The following is a 14,901-nucleotide window of genomic DNA, read 5'->3' as shown; positions in this document are numbered from 1 at the left end:
AGAAAGAATAGTCAATTTCTTTCTGCAATGAGTTAAGTATCTAAATAAGATTAAGACGAAACAGGCAAAAATAGCAGGTGTCAGGCAAACACTAGCTATTTACCTCAACACTGGTTTTAAACACTGAAGACAGAAAAGCAGAAATGTGAACTTTCAATTTTCACATGTTCAGACTTCTTTCATATACTCTCACTTTTCTGACCTTTCTGAAATATAAAAGAGAATATTTGTTCTAATCCATTTTCTTCTAGCCTAATGAGAACAAGAACCTTATGGGAAAGGACCTGTTGCTGCCTACTCATAAACATGCTACTGAAATTCACCTCAGAAATGGGTAACAGGAAAAGCAAGAGAAGAAAGCTGAGTCACACCTGGTCATTTTCTCTCTAGAACATCAGCTATAACGATACTAAGGATTTATTTTGGGACAAGTATGATCTTGTGGGAAGGAAAAATGAAGCAAGAAAGGCTGAAGACACAATCCAAGTCATTTGGCTTTATGACTAAAGTCTCAAGGATGTACAAATGTAATGGTGAATTCAGGACACCATTACGGTCACAACATTCAGACTATGTTTTCTTTCAAAACTTGTGGCATTTAAGGACACTGCCAAGTAAAATCATGATTTATCATTTCAGTATCAAGAAAAGGTAACAAAACAGACAAAACAGGAAAAAATGCTCACATACCCCTTAGAATATAATATTGTAAATAGGTGAGGACTTCAGTAGTGAAACCAAAAATAACACTTGGTAAGAAACAGAGCTTATCTGAGCCTAAAAACCAGAAACAGAAAAAGTCAACAGTGTTCCTTGCTAGTAAAGAAGCACTTTGCTACTCTGGTGCAGATTTTTTTTTTTACTTGGACTATACACAGGGAGAAGCGTCTGTAATGTCCTATACAGGAGCAGTCTCCTTCTTACAGCATTAGACTGCAGCTCTATACCTCCTGTCCTGCTGATAACGCCATTTGAAATATATTTGGCTAGCATATTTTGTATGCGAACACAGTGAAATTATGTATTTAAAAATATGTTGTGCCTCATTTTTCCCATGCACTTTTTAAAATTTTCCCATGCTCATAAAGATTAAAATACTGGTTTGCCCGATTTTCTATTCTGCATTAGTTTAGTGTAAAGCACTTCATGGGAACAGCTGTTTAAAAGAATCTTTTCACATGAAAACACTATTATTAAAATATTTCAATCAATTGAATAGATTTACAAAACACAATTTGCTTTTATAAAGCCTGCTGTGGACTTTGAAAAATGGGCAAGAAACAGGTCTCGCAAGAGAGGTAGCAAGAATAAGTTTGTCATCTTTCCCCTCCTGGAGCTATCTTCCTTCCTCTTTCCCTATTACCAAATATTTAATTTAGGAATGTAACAACTGTTCTCCCAACTTCACTTACTCAAAACTGAAGAATTATCTTCTGGTTTTCTTGTACTTACTTATTATTCTGTTTACCTGAATTACTTCTCCATGATGGCTTAATTAAAAATTTAGTATCTCACTTTCTGGATGTATGTCAGGAGTCTGACTGCAGCCTGTCTGGCTACTGGAATAGGAAGGCTGCTCTTGTTAAATGTTCATCAAAAATAAAATAAAATAAAATAATAATAAAAAAAAGGGGATGACTCAGAAACTACGCCACTAGCGTTCACAGTCTCTCTCTCCCATCAACCAGATCTACAAAGAGTCTGAAATAGGTTCAGATAAGTATGGGTGGGCCATGAACTTTCAGCAGTTAAGCTTCAATGAACATGTGGTCATGACATACGAATTTCTGCTCCTGTGCAGCACAGAACTACCTCAGTCTTGGCACAGCTGAGTATCTAAATTCAACTGAGATTCACAGAATATTTCTGAGCAGCAGTTTCTGAGTGTGCCACACAAACATTCGTACTTCAACTTCCTTTTAAATGAAAATTAATTAAAAAAGAGAAGTGGATAACCAGGCACCTTCAATAGCTCCAGAGCAAGAGTACTCACCTTTCACGTAAGAGGACTAGTTAAAAAATAATATACCTCAAACTTTCAAAGCCATGTATTCAACCCTCAGGAAGTACCCTCAATGAAATACTCTTCCTGTTCAACCTCTCCTAGCGCTGGAAACCAGCATGCACCCTGCTCCTGTGCCCTCCCCAAACCTGTAACTGCATTTCATCAGCTAAATATTAGGATACTTCCCCAAATGCATACCTGTACCCTAGTCTCTGCTCAACAGTTCTTTTAATTAACGGGCCTACCAACACCAAAACAAAGGTTGAGTCCAGGGATTTTGGGGGGAGGTAAATGTCCTATCAATCCTTATGATACACTGTTCTCTCCTTTTTGCTTCTTCTTTCCTCACAGTGAGTTCTTAGCTAAACGAGGCAGTGCCCAACACAAATCAGAGATAACACATGCAATTCAGCCTGCACTATGATAGCTGGGCTAGTCCTCTTAGCCTATGAAGGATATTTAAAACAGTAAAACCAGGTACTGCTTCCAATTTTATTTTTTTTTTTTATGATTATTATTTTTACATTAACTTTATTCCATCCCCCAAGAGAAGGGGTCTAAAGTCAGGGATGACCACAATCTCACAGATACCAATGCAATTTTGTTACCTTAAATATTACCCATGAACAGCTGTAACAGAATGGAGCTCAACTCCCTATTTTGCCACTTTCTCAAGTTCACAGTTTCCAGGGCCATACTGTTTCTAAGCCTGGGTATGTCTATAAGCAACAATGATTCTCTAGTAGAGAAGACACCAGAACTTCCTGTCCTGTACTTCTGGGTACCTCTGTCTCCACCACAAACTTCTCCATATATCTCAGATAGAGCACATAACTTTTGAGAACATGAGCAGAAAGAAAGCAGCTATTCTTATCACAGCAATCAAGCTGCAGACAACTCTAAACTGCTGTAGTGAAATTGATGACAACACATTGATCTTCCTGCACAGATAGGTGAGATTAAAATGGATGATAGGGTTGTAATGACCCAAACCACTGCTAAAAAAAAAAAAACCAACCCTGTAGAAATACTCCTTCAGTACATGAGTTATAAACCTAAACTCCATTTAACTAACAATTTAAAAAGGGTTAAGACAAGCAAAAATGAATTTTCCACACTAAGCTACACATCTACATATTATTCTGCACTGATTTAACTTAAAGCCCATTTAACTCAGGAATGCAATGTAGCATGTTAGTAGGTGCATACAGAGCAGTCCAAACTCACAGTACTGGCTCAGATCTCAGATGCTCTACAGAGACATCAGCAGGGCACTGCCACTCAGGTATACATGTGTTCAGTTTCAGTATAACTTTGGGGCTCCTGTATTGCTTCCTGGTCAGGAGATAAATTCCTTTCCTCCTCATAGCCTTCTACTGAGGTGCACAGGCATCTCATAAATTCATTTTAAAACCAACTTACAAGTCACCTCAGTTTCTTTGATAAGGTAAGGCCTTGTATACTTTTTGTACACATTTTTATACCCACCAAGTTTTGCAAGTTTTTGTCTTCCTTCTCCCTACAAAACAATCAAGCTACATTTCATAGGAGATGGGAAGAATAGTCACCTTCTCAGTTACTCAAGAAAAGTAGAAACAAAAAAAATCAAGCTGGGGAAGAGAGATAGAAGGGAGACTATTCTTTAAGTATTCTCCCAGTACCCTGATAGACAGCTATCTGCCCCTTTTACATTCTTTTTCCTCCTCTGTGTCTTCATATGAAGTAGTCACACTTTTTAAAAGTCTCTTTTTATACCTTGTGGAATCGCAACTTTCTTCCTCCTTAACATTTAAGAAGCACCTCGAAGAACACTCTAAAAAGATACACTGTATAAAACTGACACCAAGATTACTTCCACATTTCTTCACTGGCCTCAGGAACATTTCCATGACTATTATGCTTTCTTCCAAAAATACTACTTTTCTGCAGCCTGTGCTTCACTTGAAGTCATAACCATCTGCGATGACAATTGTATCCACAGAAATTAGTCATGATGCAGCAAACACTCCTAGTGAAAAAAAGGACATTACCAGCTTTTCAAGCAGTCTCTTCATAATATCAGTTAATTTATCAATAGAACACCTGTTCACATTTCAAACTGGAAAATTATCTCAAAAAAAAATGCACCTCAAGAGAAGATAACAGAGTCTTCAGTGATCACAACATTCTCAGGCCTTTCCAACTCCATTTTTAAAGACCTATTAAAATCCACAACTTCACTTACGAAAAGGTTCAAATCTCACCTTTCTGGCTGAAGAGACCTTAGGGAAATGAAAAATTACAGCACTTACTGAAATAAATCTACCCAAAATAATTTCATATGCATAAAGAAAAAAAAATAAACAAAACTTCATAGAGTTGAACATACGAGACTTCAAACCAGGTGCAAAAATGTATGCAACTAAATGTTCAAACACAATGCACAGACAGTAGGTATGAACAAATGCACATCATCACCAATGTCTGAAATGCCAATTTATTAAACACATGCATTTACCCTGCAACACTGCTGGTTAGAGGCAGCTTTGGTAAGTGTGGCAGATGGAAGATGCAAACCTTGCCTTGTACCAAAATTCTATGCAAGCAAAGCACCTTTGCATCAAGATTCAGGGCAACGGCATGTTGGGGATGTGAAAAGATACTTAGCTGCATTCAGTTAACTTGTTTCATCTCTTCACTGGCCTAACAACTACATTTAAATGATGGTGGTTTTTTTTTTTATCGTGATGCAGGTAAATGAAGTTAAACGAGATGAATCAAGTCTTTAGGCTTCAGTCGCGACTGTCCTCGTCTCACAGACGGGCCAAACCCGGCTACCGGCTTGCTCAGCTGCAGATCAAAAACACGACCTTGCAGCTGGGGACGCCGACACCGGCCCGCTCCCACACCGCACCGCCGGGCAGACAATGCCCCCAGCCCCCGCAGCCTCCAGGCACTGCTCCACAACTGCACGGGAGCTACGGCGCGTCTTCTCCGGCCGCGCACCGCCACCACGGGCAGCCCCGCGGCCCACACCACCTACCGGCCCCTTCCTCAGCGCCGCTGCTGCGTGTGTGAAGAGAGGGATAGCCCGCAACGGCACCTGCCGGCTGCCCAACAGCCGACGGTCCAACCCGCCTGCTTCAGAACGGGCCCACAATGCCCAGCAGCCACGGCTCCGGGGCGCGGCGGGGGAAAAAAAAGGAGGACGGGGAGCGCCCAAAGAGCGCTCGGGAAGAGGAAGGAGACAGGCAGACGCGGGGGTATCCCCTCCCGCCCGCACAGCGCAGGCAGACACCTAGGCAGCTCCTTTGTTCCTTCCCAGTCCCGCCGCCTCCCGCCTTCCCGCACTCACCCACGGTGGCCAGGGTCTCCAGGTCCTCTAGCTTGTAGGCAGCGGGCTCGGGCGCGGCAGGCAAACCGGGACCGGCGGGGCTGGGGGCCGGAGCGGCGAGCTGAGGCGCGGCCAGCCCGGCTGCCGCCGTCTCGCCGCCGCTCTTCGCCCCCATTTTGGCTTTGGCGGCGCTGAAGGCGTCCATGGGGCCCCCGGCCGCTCAGCACATGGAGAAGGGCGAGCCGGGTCGGCGAGGGGAAGGGGGAGGAGAGGAAGCCGCGGGGACGTAAAGTTTCAGTCTTCAGCAGGCGGGGTGGCTGCTCCCCAGGGCTGAAGCCCGTTCCTGCCTCTGAGGGGGCGCGGAGCCCTTCAGCATCTCGTTGAGCAGCCGCGCAGCCCGCCACTCGCAGCAGGGACCGCCACGCTCACAGACAATGGCGAGGGTGAGGCCGGCCGAGCCGAGCCGATCCGTGCAGAGCCGAGCCGCTCGGCGCCACACGCGGACCAGAGGGGCGGGCCTTGCCTTCCTGCCGCTGCGGCACAGTCCCGCAGAGGGCTGGTGGGGCGGGGACGGGGTGGGGAGAGGAGCGGCGTTGCCGCACGGCGGGAGCGTGGGGCTTCCTTCGACCCCCGCCGCGGGTACAGGCTGGGAAAGAGGGTCCGGTAACGCCGGTGGCGTTCGGCCGCCCTTCTTCACCACTGCGTCCCGCCGGAGGGGCAGCTGCTGGGTGGGGTGGGTGGGGGAGGCTGCCCCCAGCTTCCCTCAGCGGGGGAGGGTCCCGTCTGCTCCCTGCAGAAAGTTACTGTCCCTTACAGAGCCGGTTCCTGGCCCACCTGGCTTCACGCTGACAGCTCTGGGGAGGGCTGGTCGTTCCCCGAGCACGGGAGCTCGTGTTCGGGTAGCTCGGGCGTTTCAGGGTTAGCCACCTCGACAGCACGTTTCAGAGGGTTTCTCACAAGTTATTTTACTCCCTGTTTTCAAGTAGGTGTGGACGTCGCAACGGCCTCGGCCCCTCAGTGTACCCTGCTTCAGGTGGCGAGGTATTTCGGCGACAGGGGCTAGCTGACGGGTGCGCTAAACTGAGCTGAGGAGGCACCTAACGTGGCAGCAGTCAAGTGCCCAATATAGCTCCTTCCACAGCGGCCAAGAAACTGTTGACAATTATGCTGTACGATAGGGAAAAGTGGAGTGTGGGCCAAGTCTCTTGGAAGTCTTAGTGTCAAAACTGGGAAGGAAATACTAATTTTTTCCATGCCTTGTTCTGTCCCAGTTTTACACTGTTCACAACTCCCACCCTATGCTTCAATAAGCAGGATATCTGTAAAGCTGATGTGAAAATCAAATCACACAGGTGACATTTTGCATCTCCTTTTTATTAAATGTGAAAACACTGAAATATAAGGCCTGCTAGTTTCTGTGTGGAGTAGGTATTTCTCATGGTAATGAGAAAATGTATAAAATGAGTGTAAAAAAAATATTAAAAGTGAGTGTAATATAAAAATGTGTATATAAAAATGTAGGTATATAAAAATGAGTTTAAATAAATTATATATAAAAATTAAAATTTTATTTTCATCTTCCCCAAATTTAAAAGCTCCATACAGTCCTGTTTACAGCCACGATGATCAAGGTTTATAACGTGCATTTTTATCTGTTAGCTTGTTGACATGAAGGATGATGACTAATTCAGAAAAATGCTAGGTCATCTCTGCTTCCTGTCAGCCTGTGGAAAGAATCACCAGTCAGGGAGGATGATGTCACTTTTGCTGCAAAATTTCAAATTTCATTTGTGTTCTCTTCAGAATGCAGTTTGGCACTTCTAGTTTGCTTTACCGCTTAATTTCCTTTTGCATTATGTTTTGTACATTGTATAAAAAAAATATTGGGATTCACACCTTGAATAGAGTATTATAAAGATTCCTTAAATTGTAAATTATAAATGTTTTGTCAGACTGTGAATTTAGTTCCTCTTTTGTCAAAACCAAGCAAGCCAACAAACCTTGCAGCAATAACAGTTTGAAAAATAAATGTTGATACAGTGAGGAAATCTTAGTGTATATAAATTGTAGCTTTGGTTCTTTTAGATAAATAACTGCAAACTGAGATGATTTTTAGGAAAAGGTACAAGCTAATTGTGATCATCATTTTCAAGGCAGGTTCCCGTAATGTCAGTCTACCCAAGAAGATCCATATGAGATCTTCCTGAAACCTTTTTTTCTTTTTCATGAAAACTAAGAAATCATTCAGATTCAGAAGAAATTGCTCAAATGATAAAAAGGACATAAAATACTTCACAGGTTGTATGAGTTGATTTGAACTGATATTTCTGCTTATGCTACAAACTTTACTTGATGATTAGATTACTTGCATTCAAGAATTTAGAACTTTCTTTAAAGGGCTTCCTACTGAAGTGCTTCAGCAACTGGTGGCCTGTATGACAGCTTACATTCAAAAATGCGTCAAGGTTTGTGAGCACAATGTTAGCACTGTTCAATGCCGTGTCTCTTTTCTTACAATTAAGGTTTGCTTCTTACCTTGGTAGACAGGCATCCAAAGCATTCGCTAGTTGTAGTTGTAGTAATATAATTGCAGTGTTTATATTTAGAACATCAACATATTATTAGTGCGCTTTATCACCTCTCTATCCTACTTAGAATTTATCTTGCAGATACTGATAATTAGTCACAGTAATTCAGGGAAAGAAAATGCTGTTCTTTCTAAATACAATGAGATTGAGAATCAAAACTCGTAACTTCATAAATTGCATGTGGAAGTAGAGCTGGCCACTGGGTTGCAACAGTGGATATGAAACTTAGTTTCTTGCCCAATTTGGCCACACTTCAGAGGAAAGTCTGCTGCCCCATCTTTTTTTCTTTCTCTGAGAAAGGAATCGGTCATTTAAATATCTCCATGACAGCAGACAGAAGAGTTTCTCCTGTGGTCTGAGCAGGTTTGCATTTGTCTACCTGAAAGCATGTTTTTTTCTTCCCTGCAAATATGTAATTTTCCTTATAAATCTTGTTAGAGCATACCTTTACCATCACAGTAAAACTACTACAACAAGTTTGCTAGGGAACCTGTTCAAACCTGTAGGAAGGAAATGGAGAAGTCCTTCTCTGGTGCTTATTAATAATAAACAGCTCCATATCTTCTACTTTTGTCACATTATGCACAATGCCTAAAATCGTGGGACTGCTCTGATGGGGAAGAATAACTAGTAAAGATAATTAGTACTGGTATGTGTTTTTCATTTGCTTTGTTTTGTTAAAGAAGTCCATGAGCAGGCAAGTTCTATGGAGTAAACCAGCATCCTTTCGTTCAAGAAATCCCTGCCTGTGACAAAGGAAGAGGGAAATTGTTCCACCCATCTGAAGTAGTTCCTCCACCGCATGGAAATAAGATTGTTTGTATAATGAACAGTCACACATCATGTGAATGGATCTACACATTCATAAAGCAACTATTGCACTTGTAATATGATTATGTTTAATCTTCTTTTTGATTAAATGGTTATGAATATAGTGTCTGAATCCAAATGGGAATTTAAGCACCAGGAATATAATGTGGATGCCTACATCCAATGCCATGTTTCTGTCAAGTCTTGCTGAGTTGATGTGTTACTTCAGAAGTTCACCAACTTAGCCAGTTCAAACATGGAAATGCTGTTACTAGGGTGTCTAGACTTCTGCCCAGTCTGAGCAAGTTTGGGCCTAGCTTCTACCGAAACTAGATTGGGATCTGGAAACAAGACATTGCTTTGCCTACGTTTGCTGAGGAACTTGTTCTGTTAAGCATTCAGAAAGCATATCTCACATACATGCAAAGCAGCTCCCCTCACAAAATTAAGTTGTGGCCACCTTTTTAGAAAAAAGTGTTGGAGGAATGCTGTCTTACCCAATAAGAGACACTAGCATACCAGTATGCTGGGCAAGCTCTTCAAGACAGATGGTGGAATTTTCTTCAGATGGAAGACAGAATGGAGTAGCAATGCACTAGGACATCGTTTTGTTCATTCTTTTCTCCAAAGAACTAGTTATGTATTTTCATACTAACAATCTCATTTTGAATACTCAGGATAGGATGCTGCTTGTAGCAGTCAGTCAGCAAATGGAATATCCAGCATTTTTTATCTTAATTGTATGAAAAAAGTTCTCATTCCTGCTTCCTTCTTTAAATTACTGAAGGCAACTGCAAGACAGGTTCTCCCATATTTTGTATTTATACTTCACAAACACTGCTTTTTTCGTCTGCCCATAATATGAAGTGTTTGGTTCACTACTCTGCTCAATGCTGCAAAAGTTGTAGAAATTAAATACAGTACAAGGAATATATTTATAGAATTTATGGTGTATAACTGTGGTGATTTTTTTACAAATTATTGTAAAATAAAATAGTCCCACAAATTATTAAATCGGTATGAGCTTTATCTTTTTTATTCTTTTTTTTTTTTTTTTTGAGCGAGACATGCATTACGTGAACTTTATAACATTTAGTGTAGTTAAACAGAATAGTAAAGCCCATGTGTTGCTACCAACTTGAGGGAGCTAAGCTGTTTCATCAAGGAGTCCTCAGGTAAATGTAATATTTCTGTGCCAATATTTAGAATAATTAAAGGACTTTTAAAGTGGAGTTGCATAGAATGTCTTTTCTAAGGCACACACATCTAGTGAGTGAACAGAATAAATCTTTTAATTAAACATTTTTTAAAATTCTATTTGGTTTCTTGTTGGAATCTTCATATCAAAGACTGAGGACTTGCTTGAGGTAAACGATGTATCTAGAATTTTCCTGTAGTCACAGGCATCAAAGTAAAAAGGATGCCAGGCTTAAGAGTCCATCCTATCTTTATCTCTTTAGTGTCAAGTTTTCCTCATGTCACAATATATGCAGGCTTCAGGCTCTAGAAAGGTGTGGTTCATTTTAAGCCGATCCAAATCCAGGTTGCCACAATCCTGTCCTCCTCCTCCCTTTCTCCTATCAGCAGTCCCACCCACGCTGTTGCTTTCGCATTTGACATTTAGGTAGCTCCCTGGTAAGCAAGTTCAGGAATTACTTCAGGAATGTATTTATAAAGTTATTGTGATTTTTAGCCAGATCAGTTCTTCAAACTATTGCCACTCATAGGGTTTTAGGACATTCAGCCCTAATCACTCAGCCATGGGGGGTTCTGAGGCAGGCTGCATTTCCATCAGTTTGGTTCAGCTTTATCCTCCGCTTCCTTCTCCTTATGCCTTTGCTGTCCCTCCTATTGCCCCTCAAAAGAAAAAAATCAGCACTTTGAATACTGCATGGGTGTACATGGCTGCAGTTGAGGCCAGTTTTTCCCACTAATGTTTTTCAAAGAAATCTTCATTCAGTGTTCTGGATGAATAAATTGCTTCACAGTGTCATTGGGGCTGGCTGGTGCATTTTATTTTTCCTTGTATATTGCTTTTGTGTAGTATAAAATCTGCAAACCAGTCAACATGAGAAGTATACAGTGCAGTGAGTGCTGGGCAACACAGAGTGTGAATGTAGATGAGTTCAGCAACATACAAGCAAAATACCTAATGACATAACACATCTACTATACTTAGCAGCTGATCTCTGGCCTTTGAGCTGGTCCTGTTTCTAGTCTTTGTGTTTGCTGGGAGGAAATGGATCATTTCTCTGGACACATGGAGTGGATCACTTGTTCTTAGTTCTGTTAAGGATGAGAACTTTTAGAAAGCCAGGGTTTGGTGCAGTCATGCTGTTATCCAGATTTCAAACTAATGTAATTTTACAAACTTTATAGAGATTAAATTAGGATTATTTTATTGAATGTAAAATCCAACAGCTGGAATTCAGGATAATAGCATTTTATGAGATAGATTCAGCTGGCACACTGGCAATAAATTTACTGGGAGTCCAAGGAGAATGAGGAAGACAGTGGCTTGAATCAGAGGACAAATTCATTTAGGAAGAAGAGATGCCTTATGTCATGGAAGCATTCTTTGTCAGGTTTGAGCATAGTATATTTAGGAATCAGATCATATCCATCATGAGGCAGAGAAGTTATTCTTATCATTAACAAATTCACTTTATTAAGACTTACACCAAGTGTTTTGGAGAGTTTCTCAACATATTTATCTCTTTTTGCCATGATTATTTTTCTTCATCTATACATCTACTCCTCATAGGCACAAGGATATTTCTGTGATGACAGAGGCTTTGTATCATGTATAATCTATACACACTTAGGGTTGGTTGTTGGCTGGTTTGTTTGTTTGCTGTGATTAGTTAATAACGACACACTTGAAGTATTAAAAGCTAGTTGTTCAGCTACTGCTTTAACCCTAGTACAAATTAATGTGAATCTTACTGATGTACAAGATTAGTTAATAACATGATTTTGTAAAGGAAGAAATTATGTTTGGGAGTCTCAGTTTACAGGAAAAGGATCTTTAGTTCTGATGTTCCCTTCTCTAGATTTTAGTAAATTTCTCAAAATGCACTTATTCACATTTCCTATGGTGTTTATATCTATATATAAACAAATATTACAACTTTACTTTGTCTTAAAAATTGCTTTGCTTACCGTAACTTGGATTCCAATTTTGGACATTACAATTTAAACGTACCAAATGTTTTCCTTGCCATTAATACTTTTAATGTTTTTATTACTTTTTAGATGTTTTTCTTGCCATTAATACATTAATACATGTAATGCTTTTTGTCTTAAATGCTGGGGATGCCATTTTGCATGCTTGTGGACATTCATCTTGTGCAAAAGTCTTTCACTGGTTCTGACTGTTTCTTTTTTCCTATTTTTAGGAAATGTTTAGGAGATTGTGCTGGAACTGCAGATAGCCCTTTGTAGCTGCCTCTATCCTTTATAAATGTGATGGGCAATCCTGCTCATGCTAAAAACAGAAAGAGTTTTGCCACTGATTTCACTGGGCTGACCACTGAGGGCATGGAGCTGACTGCTGATCAGCACACCACAGAGCAAGAGAGACCTCTCATGAGTTTTCTATTGAAATAGATTATGAGGTTTTGTTTTCAGCCATGGCTTCTCTCTTCGTAGTCTCCAGCTGCTCCAGACGGGCTTCACAATATAAACACTTGTGTCCACAGCCTCTGTTGAACATCCTGCTTCTCCATTTCTAGCCATTCTTGAGAAAGGGACACAGTAATCCCCTAGAACTCCTTATCCTTTCAGTCTGATACTGCCATGCATAAACAGATACAGAAGAATAAGGCAATGATCTTTCATTTAGGTATGGTATAGTGTATGACATTTCTTTTATTTGTGAACCCTTAGTATTATGTACTATTTTTAATATATTTTATATAATGTATCTGTAGTCTATTTTATCTAATATATGTGTGCTCACTTTTTTTTCCACATATAACTTTAGTTCTTGTTGCTGTTCTCCTCCCAGATGTGTCTGTGCATGTCTGCAAGCTAGTAACCAGAAATAGAAGGGGTAAAAACAGGATTCAAGGTGGGGAAGAGGGCAAAAACTATAATAATGCTCTTTCTGCACTTATTTCAGAAAGATTTTTTTTTTTTGCGTTTAATCAAATTATTTTCTTTCTGAACAGTTCTATTTTCCTTCTCTCTTTCCTGTATGTTACATGTATCATGAAAGCATCACAGATATGTATACTCTACTTTACTAAATAACCTATGACTATATATAATTTAATCCTTTTTGTTTGTTTGTTAACTTTTTTTTAACTTAGGCTGTGTTTAACTGCTTGGTAGGTTCTGTAGCATGGGGATAATGTTTTGATCTCTATTTGGTTACTCCTTTTTTGTGACTGTTATTCTTCAGATACTTCACTGCCTTGATCACTTTATCAGTGGTGCTGCTTTCATGTTATAAGCTGTTTATATACTGTGGGTTTCTTATCTGCTTCTGTTTTTACACACCCTTTCATCAGACAGCCAGGCAGTCTCCTTGCTTAGAACAAGGTTCATATCTCCCAGTAACATTTGCACAGCAGAGGTTACTACTCAAAACTGAATAGAAAACTGTTCCAGATGGTTTCATCTTTTTCACATCTTCTCCATCAAAAAGGATATCCAAATTCAATGTACAAAAGCACGGCATGTGAAAAATGACAAATGTAAATAATAAATAAGAGCAGACATATAGGCCAAAGAGGCAGAGTGTCCCTGTTTGAAAACTGAGTGACAAGCAGGATGGGTAGGGTTGTGGGAATTAGGGCAGTACTTCCAGGTGGCATGGCCAAGGGAGACGGCTGCCAACTGTTTGTTTTCAGTATGTGAATTTGAACAGATGAAACTTGGGGAATATATTAAAAAAAAAAAAAAAAAAAAAAAGGGAGAAGAAAAAACCAAAGAAATATAGGTAAGGGGATACAGGGATTTCAGAAAGAAACAGTGCTGAAGAGACAGAAGCATAAATGAATAGCTGACCAGGGGAATGCCTAGCAAAGTGTTTCTGAATGCGCATGTTCTCTTTAGTCTGGACAGATGCTCGCCTCAGTTTTCTGTTAGTGGTAGTATCTGACTGTGCCACCCTAGCTCACCAGAGGATGTCACATAGGATGAGAGAGGATCTTAACAAAGGGGCATGCAGTCAGATTTTCAGAAGTTAGGAAATCAAGAGCTGAATATGTGAAAATCATATTATGATGGTGTTACAGATAATGGAGTAACAAGGCTAGATTGGAAGATGGAGACATCAGATGTTACTTCAAGTTTATTCACTACTCTTCTGCTCTGTTTTGTAGGATGGAATAACTTTTACCTGGCCGTTGATATCCTGTTCATTATAAATATTCAAGATTTTCAACAATATAGTCTGCTGTTCTACTAAAATGATTTCTTTTATAGTATTTGGTAAAAAAAAAAAAAAAAAAGACACAACAAAGATGATTTGCACATTTGGTAGAGATGTGAAAATAATTGGTGATATTATTTCTGAGATTCAGTGAGAAATGAAAGCACTACTAGCATTTATTTGGCAATATTGCAAATACTGCATATCTTAATCTCATTACAACATGGGTTATTTTTATTTCTTAAAAGTCAGTAGCTATTTGTTGAACATAATTTGACAACTTCTCTAAAGTTTTTTGAACTTCTCTAAAGTTTTTTTTACTTTTATACTTCTCTAAAGTTTTTTGACAGAAAGGTTTTATCTTTAGATAAGGTTTCCCCAGGTATACTCAGGGATTTTTAGCAGGATAGAATCTTTAACAGATTTTAATGGAATAAGATGACAGCTTGAAGGTTTTCTTGGATAAATCCATTTAAAATTTATTTCTCAGTTAGGCCTTGTTTCATAAAAGCAAATAGGTGTGTGTTTCTATTTAAGCTTATATATGATTTGAAGTCAATAGGAACGAAAGAAATATTCAAGTGCTTTGTTGACTAACAAAAACCTAAGCACATACTTAACAGCAAGTGCTTTACTAGATTGAAACTCTTACAATTTAAATGTTTTCTCCAGTTGTGGTGAGAGTAGAGTGAAAGAAGAGTGAAAAATTACCTTTGATCTCACAGAACCATTTAAATTATAGGCATGGCTCTTTAGGAACTGAATCAGGCCAATTCAGCAGAATGAAGCTTCAAACTATTCTTAC

General features: G+C 39.9%; 1 protein-coding gene across 3 annotated transcripts in view; it reads right to left on the bottom strand.

Moving 5' to 3' along the window:
- PRKX (protein kinase cAMP-dependent X-linked catalytic subunit) overlaps nt 1-5,838 on the bottom strand; it is a 64,505-nt gene extending 58,667 nt beyond the window's left edge. For all 3 annotated transcript variants that reach the window (XM_065677508.1, XM_065677509.1, XM_065677507.1), the window contains exon 1: nt 5,340-5,838. In XM_065677508.1, the coding sequence (XP_065533580.1) occupies nt 5,340-5,523 (184 nt within the window). In that variant the 5' untranslated portion in view covers nt 5,524-5,838. The remainder of the gene's footprint in view (nt 1-5,339) is intronic.
- Between the last annotated feature and the right edge of the window lie 9,063 nt (nt 5,839-14,901).

This window comes from Lathamus discolor, chromosome 4, assembly GCF_037157495.1.
Source record: "Lathamus discolor isolate bLatDis1 chromosome 4, bLatDis1.hap1, whole genome shotgun sequence".
In the NCBI taxonomy this organism is placed as follows: domain Eukaryota; kingdom Metazoa; phylum Chordata; class Aves; order Psittaciformes; family Psittacidae; genus Lathamus; species Lathamus discolor.
Note: the sequence above shows the minus strand (reverse complement) of the source record. Positions and strands in the feature narration are given on the sequence as shown.